The following is a 22,849-nucleotide window of genomic DNA, read 5'->3' on the forward strand; positions in this document are numbered from 1 at the left end:
CTCATCTGTTGCAAACACTTTGAGCCTTCCTTATTTCTCAGAGAGGAAGTATGTGGCCTGTTTGGCAAATGCTGCTCTACATGACAGCGTGAACTTCACAACACACTCATTCGACCGGCTGCTCCTCGACTTGATCAGCTCAACCTTGCTGGCAGCATGAGAGCAGTATTAGGACTACGGCTTTTTTGAGAAATACCGCAACCTGGAATACCATGCCTAGCATTTAAAGGTAACCATTACTCTCATACATTTTAGATTATCTGCATATTGGAACAACTTTTTCAATTTTATTTATATAAAAGGGCGTTTTATTTCATCACCAATGATGGTATTCAGACCACGGATTTCAAGTACCACCAAAGATTAAGGTAGAAGAGCCTGCCTCAATCCTTTTCATAAGGAGTGGTACTAATGATAGAAGGAATAAAGAGTATTTCTATGAAAGCTCACAGTAAGATAGATGCATAGGACCTAACAGTTAGACTTAATGATCTTAAAGGTCTTTTCCAGCTGAAACAATTTTATAATTCTATAACCTTATGCTGAAGCAAACTGCAGCTCACTATAAGCCAAAATATGATTAGTGGGCTTTTTATTCAAAGCATTAGAAGTTTGCATAATGTGGTATTTCTGTGTTGTTTCATAGTTGCATGTTTCTGTGAATTCCCTTGATTACAGAATTGCATTGTTCTTTCTAAGTGTGAAGGTACAAGTGCCTAAAAGCTGAAAGGATGCTTATTTTGACTAATGACAAATTAAAGGAAATTCACCTAAAAATATAGAGCTTTTGAAATATAAGCTGCTTTTTGTGCCCCGTGAAAAATAATAGGATGTTGGAGCTTTCATTTTCAAGCTAAATGGGATTCAGACATTACCTGTGAATCTTACCGAGAATTAAATTCTAAGACCTTGGTGGTATAGATGTGAATATCGGGTAGCAAAAATAAAATAAGGTAGAGCATCTCAGGAACAATCTTAATGATCTTAATTTTACTAATCTGCAGTATTCCTTGCAGAGAGGCTTTACTCAAGTGTTTATTTTGCCCTTTTTTAATTTTTTTCTCTTATTATTTTAATTTCTTTATTAATTCTCAATCATTTTAAATACAACTTTGAAAAAGTTCTTACAAAGAAACAGACTTTCCATACTATTTAACTGCTCCAGAAGCGTGTTTTCTCAGAGAACAGATTGAGTTAGAGGAAATTATTGCTCCATGTGCCACACACAGGAGCGGAAGGTGTAAATTGTACCACAGGTTTTCGGCCCCCACGATGTAGGTCAGTGAGATTCCAGTCTTGAAAGGTGAAGAGTTCATATCTGCTGAGAGTTCTGCCACTGATAAATAGGATACAAAGCAGGACTGCAGCTGTAGATGTTTCCTCACCTTTCTTTTGGCAGAAAAAATAAAGCAGTGAAGGTCACTAAACCCCATGAGCTTTGCGTTTGCAATCAGCTGCGGCTGCAGCGACCAGCTTTCCTTAGACAGCAGGTGCATAAATGGAAAGGGGAGGGAAGGCCAAAGCTTGGAAGACTGCAAATGTGATCTTAATGGTTAAAATAAAATCTTCAGATGCCTGAGGAGGTGGGCTGTGAGTGGGGAAAGCCGCCCTTACACCTGCGGGTAGTTTGGTTTGCAGCCCAGCAGTTTCTCCATGCTGAGCTGCAGCTGCTCTTCTCCATGCATGGCCTTGGGTTGAGAGGTCAAGGTGAGCTTAGAGTCCCTCACCTCCCCCTAATTCTTCCCAAATCACCCTCAGTGAACGATTTTATTTGGATCTGGCATAATTACCTGCTTCTACTACAGAGAGATGCCACCTCTGCTCATATCTCAAACTGTCACTGAGTTGAAATGAGATGCAGCGCTTGGAGCAGATTCACCATTTCAAAAGAATATAATCTATAAAGCTGTTATTGTTCTGCTATTGACTTAAATGATAAAAAATTGTCTCAGTCACAAGATGCTCTACAGTTTCCTGTAAGTCTGTTTTTGCAGAGTATCTCAGAATTTCAGAAAACCATCATACACTTTACCATACAGCAATGCAATGGATTTGTATTGCACTACCAATACTCTACGCAAGCACAAAATACTTATTTTTATGAAACACTTCTGCCATGAGTCTAGAGAACATCTTGAACTCTCTGCCCCTTTCAAGACTTTATGCTGCCACCAATGGTAATGACAGTAAAACTCAGCATGGAAAATGTAATGAGACATAGCAAACTGTCACGCTAGTGACATCAAAGTCCAAAATGCCATTGCTTTTCACTGTTCCCGTAAGTACTTTATAACATTTGTATTTTCCGTAAGTCAGATTCTTCCACCTCTAAAGTAGCAGCATTGAGCTAAATGCTCTGTGCTGTTGACTTCAGAGGTCCTTTGAAAGTTGAGGTCATACAAAGCAGTGATTTGCATGGCAGAAGTGAGCCAGGCCAGTTTGGGATGTGCTCTGCAAAGTATGAAGTATGCACATGCCAGTTGTCCAATACTTAATCCAACTGGACTAGAGAGAAAGTGGTTTAATTACAAATTACATATAAGCAAACCTTGAACAACACATTAGGTACTTTTAAAGCAAAGTTTAGAACCCTGAAGACCACCTAGGAAAATGAAGCTGTCTTGCTCAAATGTGCCATGCTTTTAGAAAGTTTGTAAGTGTGAGGTAGAGTTTTCAGAAGTCTTTCCATCATGAACAAATGCTACGTATCACTTTCCAAAGTGACTCAGGCACACCTGAAAATTATATCTACTATATCTTAAGAGTAGGAAGAAAGCCTTTGAAAGCTCACTGTCACAAGTCTGATCGCTAGTAGGATGACTTGCTCTCCTGGTCCTCAAATACTAAGATCCAGAATAAAGGGGTACACAGAGGTAGGACTCTATTATTTTTCTTTTTCCATACTTTTGTAACACAAAATTCAAGTACTATTCTCATCTAAATGACAGTTGCACATGTAAAAATTATAGATGGGCACAAGATACTTGTGTTGCTGTGCTTGGCACTGATCTGGAATTGCACAATTTTTTGGTAACTGCAGCTTACTTACTATAACTTAGACCTTTTCAGTTACTGCAAAAATGCAGCTACAAAAGCACAGAGCTCAGCAGGGTTTATCCACCCAGGTATTCATCCCACTTCTCTGGATGAGATTTTCAGCCCTGTTGAGCTCGCTCTTGCCATGCCCAGGAAGTTTTGCCAGCCAATTTGAAGATAGGCCAGGAACAACTATAATACCTGTAGCCAAAGTACTGGCCGCACTACTCCTCTCCCTATACCTTTTATTCTTGATGGGATACAACTGAGAAAAACGGTGAATAAACTAAAATTAGGTCTTTCAAAAAAATATTTATAGTTAGCTCAGGAAATTGAAATCTTCCAAGTAGACAGTGCCTATCAAAATGAATTCCGATTTCAGTTTTAGAAACTTGGGTGAATTTAAATGAAGAATGATGGGATCCTTTTATTCAAATGTAAGTATCCAGATAGTTTATTTAACTTTAAGGCTACTTTTTTCATTTAGCTTCCAGACTTCTTATATCAGGCAATGAAACAGTTTTGTGTTCTTGTGAAAGCAGTTTTCAGGCGCTTGTCAGAAAGACACTGGCACAGCTGCATCCTACAGATGTGCCCCAAACTAGTTCTGAGTGCAGGCAGTGACAGCATAATGTGACATTTGGCCAGTGAAATAGAGATTTCCAGTAGGGAGCCTTTGGCAACAAGCATTAAGAAGCTTGAAAATGAGGTGAGGTGGAGTCAAACTGTGCGTTACCATCTGTTTTAGCACTGATCTACTTGCATTTGATAAGAGACTAATTCTTTTTCTTTTGAACAGCATTTTTTTCTAGTAGGGTGTCTCCCAAAACTCACTGTAAGATATCAAAAATTTATGGTATTAGGCAATATACTCATTTCTGCCAATCTTATTCCAAAAGACGATTCGTAATAAGATCTCTCTGATTTCAGTAGTGCTGCTTCTCAAGTTAGACACCTGGCCAGCTAACACGGTCAGGCTGTAGCCTGCTGTAAGTAAAGAGCCGCAAACCAAAGGCAGTCGTCATCTTTGAAATATTTAAGGTTGAAAAGACTGAAAGGTGCAGATTGCACCTCAGTTTAGCAAATACCCACATGACACTCCTGTTATCATTTTCACAGGGCAAGTGACAGAAATATCTTTTTTTAAATTAATTAGCTATCAGCGAGTGGTGTCGAGTTATTTTGCTTTAATGTGTGATTTCAAACAGATACAGTTTATTCTCCTCTGCCTCCAAAAATATACCATAGCATGAGACATCTTCCACATCCAAAGGGTTTCTCTCTCTGTCCTCTATCAGGGAGAATTAGAGTGGCCACAGTAAAGCTGTGAGAATGAACTGTCTCAATGTTGTCTGATAGTGAATTTCTTATACATTTACCAAGACTTTTTAAGACAAGTATCTGCAGAATTTGCACCACTGGTTTCACACAGGAGGAGTGTTGTGAGATCAAACATTTTGAGGCGTTGCTTAAACAAAAAAAAAAAAAAAAAAGAGGAAAAACAACCTTGCCCACATTCTCTGAGAGCACAACTGCATCAGAAAGAAAACCACCAAACAACATTCTTAGTGTTCAGTCATAAAGCAACACAATACACACACTGCTGAAAACCAGATATGTCAATCTAATTCATTTCTATGTAGCTTCAGATCTCCAAATGCTGAAAAGAACATTTTGTGTATGAAATGACTGTATGGGCATGGCTTCGCTGTGACTTCCTATTGTGCTGAGGTACTGGTAATGGAAACTTTTACTACATTACATTCTTCTGAGCAACTTCCCTAGCTGTGGTTTTCTGCTATTCCCCTGATAAAAGCACCAAAGTGGTGAGAGTTCAGCAAGTATGTAAAGCTCTCACATGAATTTGACACAAGAGTTCTCAAAAGCAAAACTGTATAAAACTGGAGACACCCACACTAGGTCATTTCTCATCTGTTGGCACAGCAGGTGTTACTCTGATGTTTAATTTCAATGTCTCCTTCAATTTAGTTCTGAAGAGCTTTGACGGATTTAAAGAGCACAATGGGAAATACTGTGAAAACTCCGAAAACCTCTGAAGAAACAAATGTGCAGAGCCAAACGGGTAAGCACTCATTTAATTTCTTTCAAGAGAAAAAGGTGTCCAAAATGTCTGGTACCCTCATCCATGTGTGTCCTTCATCTACCCAATGTAGTAAATGCAAGTGCATGACTGCTGTGGGAGAAAGAGGGCAACCCGTTGATATTGCTTATTTTGGGTACGTTCTAGCTCATTTTCCAAGAATTAGTTTCATGAAAAAACCCAAATGTTAAAACTGTTATTTGCTGGTGCCCCTTGATTCAATTCAGAATGAACTGGCCTACTTCAGAAATAAGAGATACCGTATTTTGACATTCTCGCATGTGATATTTAATACACATTTGTTCTCAAAACTTGGTTCTGCTTCATTTAAGGTTAAAACCTTAATGATGTTGTGCTTGCACCGAACCTGATTCCACTGTTAGACAGTTGAATTAAATGCAGTATGCGGCCAGCTTTCCATGTTACCAGGCTTATCCATAAAGCTTATACAGAAATACACATTTCACATGTCAAGCTGCCAACGGGAGATACAACACATCTGCCCTACGCACCTACATGTGAAAAAATGAGGTTGCAAAGCCCTCCTGTAGGTTGGTGGAGGTCATGCGGCAGAGGGGGAAAGCAAAAAAGATTCAATGACCTGCTACTCCCAAAATGCAAGTGCGTAGGTGCAGAGCCAGTACAGCCTCTGCTCTCCTGCTTAAATACAGCAGACAGCTGGGACAGTACCTGTAGTAAATCACCCCCCAAAGGTGAGTAAGAAAAAACAGGTGGGCTTTTTTAGTTGGTTTGGTTTGGTTTTGGTTTTTTGTGGGTTGTTGTTGTTTTGTTTTTTTTTTTTTTAGAGGGCGAAGGCATTTATCAAAATTGTTGTGTTTTCCACCAAATATGGTCCAGTTGTGCTGCTCAGTATTATAAGGATAAGGAATCAGTCTGCTTTCTGCTTTCATTATTGCTGGAAGGAAACCCAGCCCTGCTTTTAGGATGGCTGAGAACTAGCTGATACAGGGAGCCACGTAGCCCTAGGTCCTAATTAAGCAGAGATCAATTAGTGTTATAGCTGTTACACTCAGAGGTCCATAACATAAACTGAAAATTTATTGTTTTGGGAAGAAGAGTGCCCATGTTGTTCTTCCCAACAACTTCCATCATGAATACCATAGCCATCAAAACAGAGATATCAAAACAGGTCCTGCACTCAGATCAGGACCTCGCTGATGAGCAGGTGAGCGCGGGGTCACTGCCACGGCTGTGACCAAGTTTGAGTTGTTACTGCACACACTAAAAGTCAGGATTTAGCAAGGCTAAAGCCAACTGCATCTCTTCCAGTGATGTAAAAAGAAGACATCCCTAAAAGAAAACTCAGCAAACAATGATAGCACAGCAATCAAGGGGAAATTACCCATTTAGGAACTCAGGGCTTGATCTACTTGCGCTCTCCTACATGTCTAGCACATCTAGAAAGGTGCTTTGTCAGATCCTGCCTGACCTTCAGCTGCCACCTGGGGAGGGAACAAGTCTCTTGTAGCTGCAGTGGCATCTGCCAAGGCCATAGGGATGTCTCAGACACTCACACAGCTGAAATTGCACTGAATAGTTATGTTTAAGCATCCAAAGGCAGCTTTAAAAGCTTGCATAGCTCTTTGAATCTAACTCTTCATCTGAATCAGGCCAGTATTATTCATAATGGCTTAAATGCTGGTAATTAAAGTCAGGAATTCAAGCATCAATATTGTCATCCAAATCCAATGAAAATAGACTTTTGGAAAGGAACTCAATGCTAAAAACATATATTGGGGTTAATCCAAAGAGTTTGTAGCTTTTTCTCTTCCTGACCACATCAAACATCCAATCCATGGACTTACAACTGTCCAAATAGCTGTTAGGTAAAGGAAGTTTGACACCGGCTCATTTCAGTGAGACTGAATAAAAGGAAGGACTGAAACAGAGGGAAAGAAAGAAATGAAAGGATATTCAACAAGAAAGGGGAAGAAAACAGAAAACTGGAGGCTGCAGATCTGCAGTGTGAATGGGTTCATCAGACGCCTATAAGATTCTTGTGCTGCCTAAGAGCTGCAATGAAAGCAAAACTTTGTGCTTTTCTCATCCCTAGTGCATCAGGCTTTGTCCTGAGAAAGGGAACCATGCTGAAGCTGCATTACCCAAGGAGGCATTTGGACTCCAAATATGACTGCACTCCACCTGAAATCACATCCTATGGGTGTCCTTGACATTACCTAGGTACTGATAACAGAGTATCTGCAGCAGCAAGAGGTCATCATGGGTTGTGAGCCCACTGCCTCCTCTTTCCTCTCTCGAGACCCTGAATCAAGGGTTAATCCTTACTGACCTGCACCTGCATAACTCTCAGTCCACAAGTTGGCTGGTTTAGATCTAATTTGGGTGCATTAGCACAACTCTGCAGCCACACCTTATGGCTGCTGCACAGCCAGCCCCCAGACACAGACAAGTGCCCTCCTTTACCCTCTCTGGTATACATCAAGACATAAATCATAGTCTTTCTGCTGGACAATAATACTGGGATGATGCAGAGAGCTGAGCTCTGAAGAGCTCATTCCCACTCCAGACAGGGACCACAACGGTGCACAGCACAGCGTTTTTGGAGGGCGATGAATGGATGCTCTGCCTATGCTCTCCCTTCTCTCTAATAGCATAGTCCCTTCACAATGAACAGCTCAAAGCACACAATGTTCAAGTCTCAACTTTGCAAGGCATCCAGGGATGCAAACATCTAAAACTAGCACGTATTTCATATCCATTTTTCACTCCTTAAAAGCCCACACCAGAATTAACACCTGATTCAGTGGAAATGTCGGTGCTTCGATCTTTCCACTCTAACTTTTGAGTTGTTCCATTTCAGATGCAACCTGCACTCGCTCTGCGGAGGAGAGGTTGTGTTAGAAAAACTCAGTCAAATCTTTTTCTTTTACAACTTAAAAGTGTGGGAGCTCATCAGATAAGCCTATTAGATCACTGCAAAAATTAGGTGTGGAGAAAGAGGGTAATTTGTTTAGTCCCTGTTTCAAGGCTTTTGTATCTGAAAGGAGCTAGTGTGGGCTTTGTGAAATGTTGTAGATGCGGTGGGGTATTTCACATGACCAAAAACCCCAGTGAGGTTTGATTTAAATACCAAATAAAATGAGGTCTTTTTTGTGGGGTGGGAGAGTTTAAAGGTTTTGGTCTTAAATTGGTTTACTTTCACTCTAATATAAGTACATGCAGTTTAAGAGACAACATTTGCATGGATGTGGCAGCCAACACTATGATTAATTTCTTCATTTTCAGAAATACAAATATGCGTGCAAAATTGAAACAAAAATGAATATAAAGATGAAAGTGTAAGGAAAGTAATGCAGATCTTGCTAGAGCAGAGAAAAAGTCACATACCCCACAGTGCATAACGAAATGCAAACCACCAATACGCAAGGAAGGAGAGCAGAAAATCACTTGTTTTCCACTCTTTCAGTATGGAAAGAAAACATTTATAAATAAACAGCATAAGTTTAAGAAAAACATTGCTAAAGGCACTATAAAAATGAAACTGCTTTTTAATAATCTGCAATGAGAAATCAGGCAATGGCACTTTATCCTCGCTCTGTAGTTCATAACCTTTGGCATTTATTTCTTGCAGTCCTGGGCAAAGATTTTGCCTTCTTTCAAAAGAGCAGCAACGCTTAGGTCTTGTTAGCCTCAAGTGCTAAGCAGTCTCAGAGACAGATAAGGTGTCTCTTAATTTTTAGTGCAGAACAGGGAAGCAATCAAAGGCAAGCTTAGCACTGGATTTCTTCAGTATAATTGAACTAATTGTATAAGTTACAGCAGACTGATCTCATCAGTTGGCTGATTAATACAAAGGTACTGGACTAGTCCTGTTTAATCCAGTGGCACTAAACAACAAAGAAAACCATGGTAATAATAATACTAAACACACTGTCAAACTAGCCACTGTCTATTCCAGACTCTACATATATATACATCCATAAGGATTCTCACTAACAGTATCATGAGGCGAATCCAATGGGCAAAGGCTAGCAAGACTAAAATGTTTACAGTTAAGGTATAATGACACACTACTTTGCATAACACTGGTCTCTATATCATAATAACAAACAGCTACTCAAACTCAGCTGAGATGCTTTTTATTTCCTTTAAACTGCAGATGTGGAATATTTTCCTTAATGCTTATGGTCTTATCATCACCACTCTAAGGATAACAAATGTAAAATCTCTCCCCTTGAAAATATTTATTTTCTGCAGACTTGTATGTTTCCTGCAGCCTTTCATCATTATCATTGTGAGTTATTTATAAGGCCATGGGACACAGGGAATGAAAACACAGAGCCAGTCCCAGCATTCATTTGGGATGCTGTTTCTAGGTTTCCCTAAAATAATGTCTTCCTTAAAGACATATTGATGAGGATCTATATTAAAGGAGCAAATCTATCAAGATACAGAAGTGTGTCTATTTCCCTGGGTAATTTTTCTTTCCTCCTCTGAACTCATTCCCATTTTTCTGCATGTTGAGATGCAGAGTGGGCAGGAATGGAGACCAAACCACCTCTGCAAATGTACTGCTAGATGATGTTATGAAGGAATGGGGCACTGATCCTGCTGGAAGCAGAGGAAAAGCTCTGTCTCCCCATGTGCTGGTGGAGGGTACTGTGATGTGCGGATGGGATCACCCTCATGGGAAATGCAGGCAGCGTGTTGCACAATCCCTCTTGCCAGGACTTTTGCCCAATAGCTCAAAACACCCAACATCACACATTTCTGAACTTCCCACTTGTCAGCGTTTGCTGGGCACCAAAGATTTCCACAGGCTGAGGAGCTCTTGAACGTTTGATAGTCTCAGTCTTGTGCAAAGTGCCTCCTCCATCCCTCAGGAACCCAGGAGCTTCGGCAGATGTCCTGTGTACTGCCGCAAAACCCAGAGTCATCTCCACTGATGTAAAAGAACTTATGACAGATTCACAAAATGGTTGGGGCTGGAAGGGACCTCTGGACACCATCTAGTCCAACCCACCTGCTAAAGCATGTTCACCAGAGCAGATCACACAAGAATGTGTCCAGGTGGGTTTGAATGTTTCCAGAGAAGGAGACTCCACAACCTCTCTGGGCAGCCTGTTCCAGTGCTCTGGCAACCTCAAAGTAAAGAAGTTTATCCTTACATTCAGATGGAATCTCCCATGCTTCAGCCTGTGCCCATTGCCCCTCATCCTGTCACTGGGCGTCACTGAAAAGAGCCTGGTCCCATCCTCTTGACATCCACCCTTGAGATATTTATAAACATTGATGAGATACCCTCTCAGCTTCTCTTCTCCAGGCTTAACAGACCAGCTCTCTCAGTCTTTCCTCCCAAGAAAGATGCTCCAGATGCCTCATCATCTTCGTAGCCCACTGCTGGACTCCCTCCAGTAATTCCTTGTCCTTCTTAAACTGAGGAGCCCAGAACTGGACACAGTACTCCAGATGCAGCCTCACCAGGGCAGAGGAAAGGGGGAGGAACAACCTCCCTCGACCTGCTGGTCACACTCTTCCTAATGTACCCCAGGTAACGTTGGCCTTCTTGGCCACAAGGTACATTGCTGACTTATGGTCAACCTGGACTCCCAGGTCCTTCTCTTCAGTGCTGCTTTCCAGCAGGTCAACCCCCAACCTGTACTGGTGCCTGGGGTTTTCTCTTTACTGACTTCAGTTCTGTAAACCACAGCTGTACAATGATCTAATTATAAACACTCATGTTGTCTCTCTTCTTTTAACTGAAGATAAGGACATCATGTGCTACCTCTAGAACAGTTTCCATGCAAGGGGTAAGAATAAAGCTCTCTGGCTGTAAATCAAGCTAATTTACAAAACTGATGGGAAATAAGCAATAATGGCCACGTTCTCATTGCCCTCGATCTAAATGAATTTCGTATGTTTGAAAAATATCAGTGGTCATAAATGATGGAACAATTCAACATACATTTTCCTTTCCTCAAATGCACGGCATCAGCTTGGCTCAGAATTGTAGCTGGAGGCATTTAGAGACAGCAGCATTAATCAAACTGAGTTACTTCCTAATATTTTAAATACTTACTAATTTTGATAGTTTCAGACTGAATACGTCTTTTAAATATGGTAATTACTCGAAAAAGAGGTTTAAAATTAGTTACTTACAATTAACCAAATGAGTTTTTTTCATTTCTAATATCTTCAGATTCTTCTTATGAAGTTATAGGTTTATCTTTAGGTTTTTTTGTTTCTCAAGTGACATTTCAGAGTGAGATTTTTTTTTTCCTATTTGACCTATTATGTAAAATATAACATACATAATGAAAAATCCATTTCTGCTTCAGAACTCTGTCTTCTTTGTAAGTGACATTTTCTTTTTTCTTTAACAGGTCAGGAGAGTGATTTCCTTGCTGTCCTCTATGACTATCCCTCAGCAGACATAAGCCAACCTATATTTCATGTAGGGGAAAAACTACGTGTGCTATCAGAGTAAGTTGACTTTTTTTTTTTTTTAATTAGGTTTTATTACAATTGATGAAAAGCTCTGTTTTATGCACCTGGACTAAACTGGATGAAGTACAGAAAAATAAACTGAGTTCAGAATTTGCAAGGAAGGATGTAAATTTCCCTATAGTTTAAGGATATGGGATTTCAGACCTCTTCAGACTGTTCTCTGATCCTTGGGTTTCTCTGATATGGTTTCTGAAACTGGATGCAAAATCTATTCTAAAGTAGGACTCAAAATAGAACCCTTCTTTGAAAAATTATTTTGAGAAAGTATTCCCCCCATGTTAGTGGAAAACAGGGGAAGAGCAATAATAGTTTGAATCACATAGAAAAGTATTCTGAATTTATCTGTGTCAAAGTGTGTCTCTCATTTTCTCCCCACCCTTTTTATTTAACAATTCCTTTATGATTAGGTCTTAGAATTTCATCCTAGACTTAAGGCATTTCTAACAAAAAAAAAGCTTTTTTTTTTTCTTTTTTAAATTTTTAATTGATTCTGCATTTTCTTTCATGGGGGGGGCAAAGGTTTCCCAGCCACTTCCACTCAGAAATTTTAGGAGTCCCAGAAGGAAGCAAGCTTAAGAGCACTAGTTCAGACTGACCTTAAGTGGAGTGCAAATATCGCCCCACACACCAGTGAGCACAACTCATGACAAACTGAAGTCAGCAGCCCCGATATTCTTTTACACGCAACTTGTATCAGCACACAGTGGCCTCCTAGATGTTACTCAGCTGCACAGTCACTGTTTGCACTACTTAAACCGAAATCAAAGATTTCATTTTTGCAGCTGGTGGAGCGGATGGATTCAAGGGGGACCAGACACATTCACAGCACAGAAATCCTTTCTCTCTACATTTATATTAAAAAAATTCTCTACCTGAGGAAGTCAGAGCAACAAATGGCTAGAGGAATGAAGTACTCAAGAAAAGTATTACAGATGATTGATGAATTATCAGACTCTTCTTCAGGCCACCAGGACCTACAATGGCCTTGGCAGCAACAAGATACAGGGCTGTGCAGACGTTGGGTCTGACCCAGAATGGCTGCAGTTACCTTCTGCTGATAAAGTGCTTTCCCTGCTTCCTTGAACCTAGAAGCCACAAGGCTCAGACAAAACCAACAGATGAATTTTCTGCTGATGGAGAACTTCCCGAAACCAGGGGAATTCTTTGCTGGTAACTTAGAGTTGTTTGAACCTTTCTGCAGTTTGCGTAACATACACAATACAGTACAACAATTGCTTTAGCTTGGAAATTCCAGCTTAAAGCCTCACTCCTGGCTTTTGTCAGCTATGAGCCCTCACAATACCACATAACTACATATGCCCATATCAATGGGAACTATATGTAGGGCATATCATATGCATACATGTGCTGCACTTGTTGTTCTTGTTCTTGTTGTTGTTGTTCTACTGGATGAACAACTTCTGAAAGAACTAGGCTTCTGTAGCAGCAGTTTTTACCATGTTTGTCTGTTGTGCAGTGACCAAGAGCTTCTCCTAATAGTAAATAAGAGCCAAAGCAGACCCTGGTGGGAACTTTCCTTGTCCTGTTGTGAACCAGCTTGTTCACACAAGACAAGACACTCCAATGCTCTATGCAAAGCATAGCATCCTAGTGAAGGACCTGTTCCTCTCTACTGGGGTATGTGCTGATGTCAATAGGAACTGTTTGCACGCAAACTCTTGCTGCACAGAAGCTGTAGGTATGATCTTTTTCTCAAGATGTTCAAAGAAACAAAATGCAGTGGAAGAGAAGAGCAGCATGGTAGGCACAACCAGAGCATGAGTGATGAGGAGTCACCACGAAGAAGCCAGCATGAGCAGGCAGCATGTATTGCTTTTATAATGGCAGCTTTTCAGCCTTCTACCAAAGCAATTATGTGTAATGGCAATCAGCTCCACCAGTCCTGCCAGGAATATGAGCTATGGAACTCCCATAGAAAGTACAAGTTGTAGAATCATAGAATCATTTTGGTTGGAAGAGACCCTCAGGATCATCGAATCCAACCATAACCTAAGTGCAGAACTAAACGATGTCCCTAAAAACCTCGCCTAAATGCTTTGTAAACACCTCCAGGGATGGTGACTCCACCACGTCCCTGAGCAGTCCTTACAGATATTTGTGACTACTCTGGGTTGGCAGGATTCGATAAGCACCACTGACCCAGTTTCTCAGCCTCCACACTTGTCAGGATCTTTAATTGCCAGATAAACAACTGCATTTAGCTGGCAGTAGTCAAACCAGATGTCCTCCAATGATCCCCCCAATCTACATAATTTCTGTGGCTCCTGACCCAGGAGAGACGTGCTGCTTTGGGACTATAAATCACTATAGGGATTTTTCTGCATTAGTAATATTAGAGTTTGGAGGGAAGTAGATGCTGAGTCTCCCAGAGTTTTTGCTACTGCAATTTTTGGTTCTGTCTGGGAGAGCTGCAAGGAAAAAAAAAAAAAATAACCTTAAGTTCTTACAGATAATTTCACGTTAACTGGAAACCCACAAACGATACTTGTGGGGCCCTGAAATTTCCAGCTCTGAGCAGTAGGTACTTTGCTTTTTTCCCCAGCATATACATTCTGAACCATGGTCCCCGTGGCTATAGCTCAGGAGGCTTAACTTAAATGTTTTCAACTCCGCTGTTTTGACATACACTGAGCTTGCATTCTGTGTGTTATTTGGGTGTATTTATATGAACATCCACAAAAACAGCATTCAAAGACAAGACACACTATTATTTGGATTGAACCTCTTAAAGAAAAAGGTAGGGAGAACCCATCAGTCATCAGCATCCTTGCAATAATCACTAAAGCTCCACAGAGTCCCTGTGAAAATCCTTGTTACCCTGCCCTCCCTAAGGGATCCAAAAGCCAACGCCAGCATTAAGTATCACAGCAAGAACCTAAGATATATCAGTGAAAACCACATATTTCTAGTCAGCTATGAGGTCTTTTTTTTTATTGTAGTCTGGTCAATAACTCATTGAACAAAAAGGAAAAGAGCAAACCGTAACAGGTTCTGTTAGAAAACCTGTTCCCAGGTAGACAGGGTCCATTTGTTCAGTATCTCTACCCTGGTGTTATGGGAGTAACTACAGAGACACAGTGTAGTCAGCTGAATATCTTGGATACCGGTATGAGTCTAGCTGTGGGAAGGCAGAACACAGCATGGTTTAACCACTGAGTATTTACCCTTCTTCTTTTAACTGCAGGAAAATATTTTATTACTTATGTAATTTAAATGGAACCAATGTAGTTTATTTCTGTGTCTAAATATAATCCTGATGTAGGTTTAGAAATGGAACTACTCTAAATGAAACAAACTTGGGTCCCTTTCTAAATAAGCAGATTCAGGAACACAGACAGACGGTTACATGCTAATCTGTATGTCTTAAGTAATTTCTAAAATGAGGACAAACTCTGAAAGTCCATCTGAAAATATCCCCTCTTTTGCTTTCACACAGTGAAGGAGGCTGGTGGAGAGTCCATTCCCTGACAACAGGTCGAGAAAACTATATTCCAGGAAAATATGTAGCAAAGGTTTACCACGGGTAAGTAAAGGAATTTCCTATAGCTTTTCAATACTGCGTTTCTACAGATACTGCCCTGATTAGTTATTTAGTGTCATAATCAAAACAATGCCAATAGTGACGAGGCAGACAGAAATGTTATTTATTGACAGTCTAAAGCAGTTCCTTTGAAATCCAAGAGCATCAAATCGACATCTAAGTTTGGATTATATGAAAAGGAAAATACTAGTTTTAAAAGCTGGAAAGGGTCAAAAAAAATGCAAGTGTCATATGAGGTATTTAAAATGCTTCTGTTGCGTGGACTGATCTCTAACTTGAAGACACTGATAAAGAGAAAGAATTTTTGATATTTACAAAGAGGAAAATTTAACCTAGAGTTTCTCATGAAAAAATAGAACAGAAAGAACAAATAGACTAATAAGTCATACAAGAATGTAAAGTCTCACACTGGAAGAGCTAAGGAAGGTTCAGCGGTTTCTTGTTGCCCTAGGTGCCAGTAAGGAAAAAAAAACATCAAAATACACACTTAAGACTTTTTTTTTGGCAGAAGTTTTAACACCTGTTAAATTTTAAGCATGTAAACTGTGAATTTCACTGCAATTTATGCAAGTGCTTAAATTTTCATATGCTTTTATATCCTCCTGAAATAGAGATGCTTTCCCAAAGACAGGACACAGATATGGTAATGGAAGCTTCTGTCTGAAGTTTCCCCAAAACCATTTTGTTGGTAGCAGACTGTGACACAGAACAGAAGAACAACTTTATAATAAAGTGCCAGGAACTCCTATAGCAGCCGAGCAAGCTCAGTGATGTGGTTAGACACTAGCTGCAGCAAAATAAAGCAGTGCACCAGGTTATGGTGAAAATCAGTAGGACTAATTCCACTTTCCCTAATACACGAAGCCAATTAATTTAAATGGCTGGACTACTCACTAATTGTATTTTATTTTGGGTTTATTTATGATGCAATAAAACAAAATTTGGGGTTAATAAAAGTGGTTTAAATGAAAAAGAAGGAGTTAATTAATGACACAGATATGCTATAAGTATACCACAGGGATATGTCTCCGACTATTCAGATCAAGGTAGCTTGAACAGTTTTGTTTTCCCTAATGAGTATAAACCTTATTTAATCATCTTTTGGCCTCAAAAAAAGCTAAGGGAACCCAAAGAGAGCAAGATTTTGTCCATAAACTGGGCAAATATGCCTGGACATAGTTGAGAGAATAACTACAGAAAGCCACAGTGTTATTTTTGCCGTCACTTTTCCTGGCTAACGCTGCACTTTCACAGCCACATGCTGCTCTCTGTTTCACTGGTGTCCAAATTTCAGAATTTGTTTTTTCCTGCTTCACAGCTGGTTGTTTGAAGGGCTGGGAAGAGAAAAAGCGGAGGAACTTTTACAGCTACCCAACACCAAGGTCGGCTCCTTCATGATCAGAGAGAGCGAAACTAGGAAAGGTGAGAAAAAACACACTCGATCTCAGGCAAAGGCATCCAGTGCAGCATCTGAGTCTTTGTCAGTCACCTATGTCATGAGCAGAGCTGGAAACAAACTCAGCGATGGCCATGGAAAATCCCACAGGCATCTGCACAATCATGACACAGTTGTTCAAACACTATTATTAACCCTGGTCACATACAAAGTTTAGTAGGCTTTTCAATGGAGAAGTCACAGCTTTGCCTTCATCTACAAAAAATTGCCTGAAAAAGCTAAAAAATACATAGCATGCAGCAGGGTGAGTGATAAGTCCATTTCTTATATAAAGAGGTGGTTCTTTTATTTACTTTACAAAAAATGATGTATTTTCAATTTATTTTTTTTCCTTTTGTAGCAATTCTGTAGCTGCATGGGAATTGTACTATTCACACTTTATATTTCTATTATCTTTAATAAGAATACATCTCCCATTGGGCAATGCAATATCCTCCCTTTTTTCTGAAACAGCAGAATACATACTAAGATCAGGATACTACAGCTATAAGGGAACAATAAATCACCTGCTCTAACCTTTTGCATACCAAATGCCAATCAGTTTCATAATAACTAAACTGAATTCAATAAATTTAGGATCAACATTGAGTCCTTATCAAATATATGCGGCATAATAGTTTTAAAAAAAGAAACAGGCAAGCGGGTTGGACTAGATGACCTATAAACATCCCTTCCAACCCAAACTATTCTATGATTCTATGAAAATCCACATTGTTGTCTCCTGGCAGGATTGCATTATCAGGTATCAGCTGCTGCACTAGTAGAAGCTGATTAAATCAGCACACCAGCAGATGAGTATGGTCCCCATCTTCAGAGGAAGACAAACAATTTCTGTAAAAGCCTATTTCCTTTAAAATATTTCAAAAAATCCCATATCAGCAAGAATAAAAGAAAAACACACCAGAAATTTAAATCCAATCAAAATCTTGGGCCCTGTTGTTAGACTTTTTCTTCACTTTGTCATCCTTAAGTATATATATAAAGCATACTATATAAGTAGATATTAGGATGGTCATTTCAGGGTATTTTTCAGATCTTTCTATGATCACAGCAACACATCTTACAAATATTCTGGTTGTGGTCACTGCCATCCATCCAGGATTACGGTCCTACTTTGGTGTAATTAGTTCTCTCTTTCTCCAGGGTTATATTCCTTGTCAGTGCGACACAGGCAAGTGAAACATTACAGGATCTTCCGCCTTCCCAATAACTGGTATTACATCTCTCCACGGCAAACCTTTCAGTGCCTTGAAGACCTTGTGAATCACTACTCAGGTAAAAAGAACTGCAGAATAAACATATTTTCTACTGGCAACTGTATATCAAAGATCCAGAACAAGAAGTTTTGCCTGTATCTGAGACTTGTGACTACTGTTACAGGACAAGTAATGGAAAAACCTTTGGTTTATCATGTTTGATCCTAAATACAAATACATTACCCTTAACAGTACAACTGAAATCAGTACAATAACTCTGCTAAATAAAGACAGATAGGTTCTGGCCATATTGGCATAGAATATTGTATGGCCATGTCAATAGATCTTTCTCTAACACTATTTTGATCCAAACTAATGTCTTAGACTTCCCTAGACAACTTTCAAACACACTTTGGAGGTTAGCACAGGCCAGAGATGTCCAGCCCCTCTCAGAGCACAGCTAAAGTCGAAGTTTAGGTCTACAAAACTGCTGAGCTGTACAACGTAAGTCATGTTTCTGGGTTCCAGGGCCAGAGTTCAACTCCTGGATCACTTCTTTACCAGCAGGGACATGTCTGCCATTTATTTTTCTTACCAGACAGACCGGTAGCACCAGGTTCTCCAATCACATTTCCCTCAGGAACCACTGCATCAGGCAACCTTATCTGCAGCAGAACATTCTCAGAAATGTTGTTAGTTTCTTCCCTGTTATTTTAGGAGAATATGGCTGGGGTTTATCAGCAGAAGTTATCTCAAGAGGCTCAAGCTCATAGCTCAAATCTAGATTCAGCTGTCATTTTTACTAATGTCAGTCCAGTGGCTGACACCTGTTTTAATGATGATTTTCTAGATTTATGGCAATTCAACCCATGTCAGAGAGATAACTTGACAAACAACACAATTAGGTGGCTACAGTTGCCATGCATTAAAATTATAACATTTTAAAATGAGTAAGGAAGATTACAATAAGTTAATTGCATAAAAGTTGCAAGAGAACAACAGGTTCTGTGCTTTAATTAGTAATGAGTACTCTGTAATTTTGAAAGTGTAAAGCAACTATTTCCGCATATTTCAGAAGTAAATGAAGAAGTGTGTTGGCCAAAGAGTACTCTGATAAACTAGGGAGAAAAGCCATATTCACCTTCAAACATGCAGAAGGAACTTTCAAGTCCAATGATATAAACAGAGGAGTGAGAATTTGAATTGATTTTTTTTTTTTACATTTTAGTTATCTGATACCTTTCTCCATTTAGAAATAAGCAAAAAATTGAAGCCTAAAATTCAGGAAGGGAAGAACCCCAAATTATTACAATTAACGTTTTTACTTGAGTTATAAGTGCAGATGTAGTGAGATTTAACTCTCTTCCTTCCCCCACCACGAGATGTTACAGAATCTGAAATAAGGCTCAGAGGTGTAAAACACTAGCATTCAGGCATGATATTCTCTGCTTGGGCAGAAGAAAATATGTAACACTCCTGGTAGAGCAGGGAGAAGAGAATGGAGAGCAGAAACATAGATGAAAATAACATATGAACCTTGATTTGTTCCATAGCAGAATAGGTGCACATACAATCCAATCTCAGTGGTGGCATCTTGCATCTGTTTTACACGCTGTTTGCATGGATGAGATGATAGGAGGCAAAAGCAGAACTTGTGGAATACTCAGGAAACCTGGGTTTAAGTCCTGGCTCTGTCACAAACTTCCTTCTAGACTTTGGGCAAGTCAATTTATCCTTCTGTGTCTCAGTTCCTCACTGGTACTGTGGGAAATACACCCCATGATAAACTAAAAGGCAAAAGTTAAGCCTGTGTTACAGTGTTTTTGCTGAGTACACACAATTTACTGACTACTACTGTGTCCAAAACTGTTTATTTGAGCATGCACCAGGGAAGGAAAACAGTGAAGATAACAGTGAGCAAAGTTTAACTTTCTGTGTATTCATTTTCCTGTTCAGAAGTTGCTGATGGTCTCTGCTGTGTCCTTACAACACCTTGTCTTACCCAGAGCACTAACAACAACACCGTCATGAATCAAATTCCTCCAGTGATGATGCGGAATAAAAACTTCAACTGGAGAAACATTCACAGGTACCACATACAACATAGGCTGCCAGAAATAACAAGGGCTTTTTTTCCAGCCTTGTATATACTTGCACTTATAACACAGAAGAAACACCCATTTCCTTCTGCTGAGACCAGTTTTAAGGATTACACAAGCTCCAAAGCAGGTTAACCCATGAAAATTGGGTGTTCAGCTCTCTGATATTCTTGGTCTAACTTTGTAAGAAAGTATAGTTAACATGCAATCATTTCTCCTGTCCTATGGCCACATAGGCTGTCCCTCTGAGACTCTCCACCAAGGAGGCAGGAGTAGTAGCCAGGCCATAAAGCCTGGTCAGATCCACCACCAATGGCACACCAACATGCAATGGCTTACAAATGAGCCCCAATAGCCAGAAATGGCCCCCCCTTGGCCATTTTTGAAGCAGCACAAGTGCAATGAACATATTATTCCAGCATAAATCTTTCCTGCTGCATTACTCTCACTACATAGCCCAGCTTGAGATTCATGAGATTTCTAATATGACTGCAACTAGAGAAAGTAGGTCAGGTTTCAGAAGCTTGTGAAACAACCATCTTCAGAAAGAAAAGCACCTCTTATTTCTAAAGTGTAAATTTCCCCCCACTACCCTTCCTTCACAAGGCATATTCATTTGCTTACAAACGAAAGAAAAAATTGTGCAGTATCAAGGTAATTTTTCCTACAGATTAAGAAGAAAGTACCTAGGTGTTATTTCCTTTTCCGATGCTGAAAAATATTTAGGTAATACTGCTGTACTGATTACTTTGGAAAATCATTAAGTGACAGAAATATTTGGTGATTTGTGAGCCAGGAAAATTTTATACAACAGAATTAATATAATGCAGTTCAACAACTGTTAGTATTATACTAATAGGCTCAGTTCAAGTAGCTAAAATGGTAAAAATATTTTGTTCTTTTAAAGGTTGGAGGTAACTGAAGATGCTGAAAGTGCCCTGGCAGCAATGGATGATTCTTGCCTCAGCTATGGCCTGAGGGAAAGTATTGCTTCCTACCTCTCCTTAACGGGGGATGACAACACTTCTTTTGCAAGTACCAGAAAGAAGAAAGCCCAATCTCTCATATACACAGGGACCAAACATAAGAGTACCCTTCACTTGCCACCTACATATTATGAAGACTAAATGTAAGACAACTGGGGAAAAAGAAAAACAACTGAGGGGCTGGAAGAGAAACCCAGAGCATCCTGTGGTCCTTCAACAGCTGAGAGACACGAGCACATCGACTGGTGATCAAACACTGACAATGCTTCTGCATTTCATCTTCTGAATGTTAACAGAGACCTTCTTATAGGTGCTATCTCAGCCATGGCATATGCTGGGAACATCCCCAGCACATCTGAAATAAGAACCTGTTCACAAGCAGGAGAAACTGAGACAGACTCTAAGTCAAGAGCCAAGTGAGACAGATGACTGTTCAGCAAGGGTGATGCTCACCAATGTACAAAGGTGATTGCAAAGGGCAGGACTAACTATAGCCCAAGAACTTAAATTAAGTCTTACTCTGGTATTCTCCATGAGGCTGAAAACCATCTTTACAGAACCTAAGTACACTGAGAAAAAAAGCCTTTTTCTTCTCCACATATGATCATTCATTGCCATTGACAGTGGGTCAGAAAGTTGTCAATAACTCCAAGAAAGTATCTAACAACTGGCATTCAAGAAACACCTGATTATATTGACTCCATACTTCTGTCACTTCTACCTTTTAGGGGAAAAAAATAAAATAATTAACTTTCTAAGTGGCATATAATTAAACTGCTGGTACTGGCCTGGAGTATCACAAAAAGGTCACAACTCACTGAGAAAAGCAAAGATAGGCCTGCAAAGGTGTGACCTTTTCTGAGTAGAGGACCAGATTTTAACCTCATCTCCTGAAAGCACCCCCATATTTATGTATAATATTTATATTAACAGAAGCTTTTTAAAAATAATTAAACTAAGAGAGCAAATCAGTAATAGTGGATATTAAAGAGTTTTCTGAGTTTCTTGTCTGAAGAGAGTTATGTTACATGCTTCATCATCAAATTGCTTCAAGATTTGTAACTGGGTTACCTCAAATTTCACAAATTAGCATTTTTTTCTCTATATATGTACACTTTGCTAAGTTATAAAGGAGTGAATAGCATGGTCCTTTGAACATGACTTGTCATTTCTTTCTAAATCAAATAGTTACTCTCATCTGGGGGTGTAAAATGCTCCAATCTATGTTCTCAGGCTGAAATATTTTCAATCTAATAATCTGTTGTACTTTTTTTGCACAGACATGAGTAACAAAGGTTTGGAGAGATAAGGAGTTGGTTGTATATGTATATATGTATATATATTTTCTCTGTAAACACCTCTTAGCACAAATCTATGTGCTCTTTAGATCTTGTAACAGATCATTTGCAGTAGCAAGACATGTTCAGAGATCAAAATAATTCACAACTCATTTAAATATATTTGAGAACTTAAAGGATGAATGTAATTTGGATGGTAAACATTGAACACCACAAAGCAAAATGAACTCAGGAGCTCTAGGTATTTGTATAATCTCATTACTGTTACTGATCATTAATAATATGTTATGATGACTGCATTTTATCCAGTGAAATGTATGTGGGAAGCATTACAGCTTTCTAAGTCATGACTTGTATTTATTCATTAAAACATCATCCACTAGTTACTTTGTATTGCTTTTAGAAGATGGAAAGCCTATCCTGCAACTAGTACAAACACCCAGTCTTGCAATGATGCCGCCAAAATGTATCTTTGACAGAACAGGACAAAAGATTTCAAGAGTCCATGTAACCGGGCAGCACTGGGAACATGTTCTGCAGGAAGGGGATAAGACATGCTCTGATGATGACAGGTTCACACAACCACAGAACAGTTTGGCTTGGAAGATACCTCTGGAGGTCACCTG

At 39.6% G+C, this 22,849-nt stretch overlaps 2 protein-coding genes across 2 annotated transcripts in view; one reads left to right on the forward strand and one right to left on the reverse strand.

Moving 5' to 3' along the window:
• Nucleotides 1–22,849, reverse strand: part of TG (thyroglobulin) — a gene marked incomplete at its 5' end in the record, with an annotated part of 161,899 nt that overhangs the window by 40,257 nt on the left and 98,793 nt on the right. The window lies entirely within an intron of this gene.
• On the forward strand, nucleotides 159–21,164 carry SLA (Src like adaptor). The gene is made up of 8 exons (XM_080339842.1): nucleotides 159–229; nucleotides 5,026–5,119; nucleotides 11,503–11,602; nucleotides 15,084–15,170; nucleotides 16,507–16,610; nucleotides 17,788–17,919; nucleotides 19,797–19,929; nucleotides 20,847–21,164. Exons 2-8 carry the CDS (start codon nucleotides 5,059–5,061, stop codon nucleotides 21,064–21,066), a joined length of 837 nt encoding a protein of 278 aa, XP_080195968.1. The 5' UTR covers nucleotides 159–229; nucleotides 5,026–5,058; the 3' UTR covers nucleotides 21,067–21,164.

Source organism: Nesoenas mayeri (genome assembly GCF_963082525.1).
Source record: "Nesoenas mayeri genome assembly, chromosome: 2".
Lineage (NCBI taxonomy): Eukaryota > Metazoa > Chordata > Aves > Columbiformes > Columbidae > Nesoenas > Nesoenas mayeri.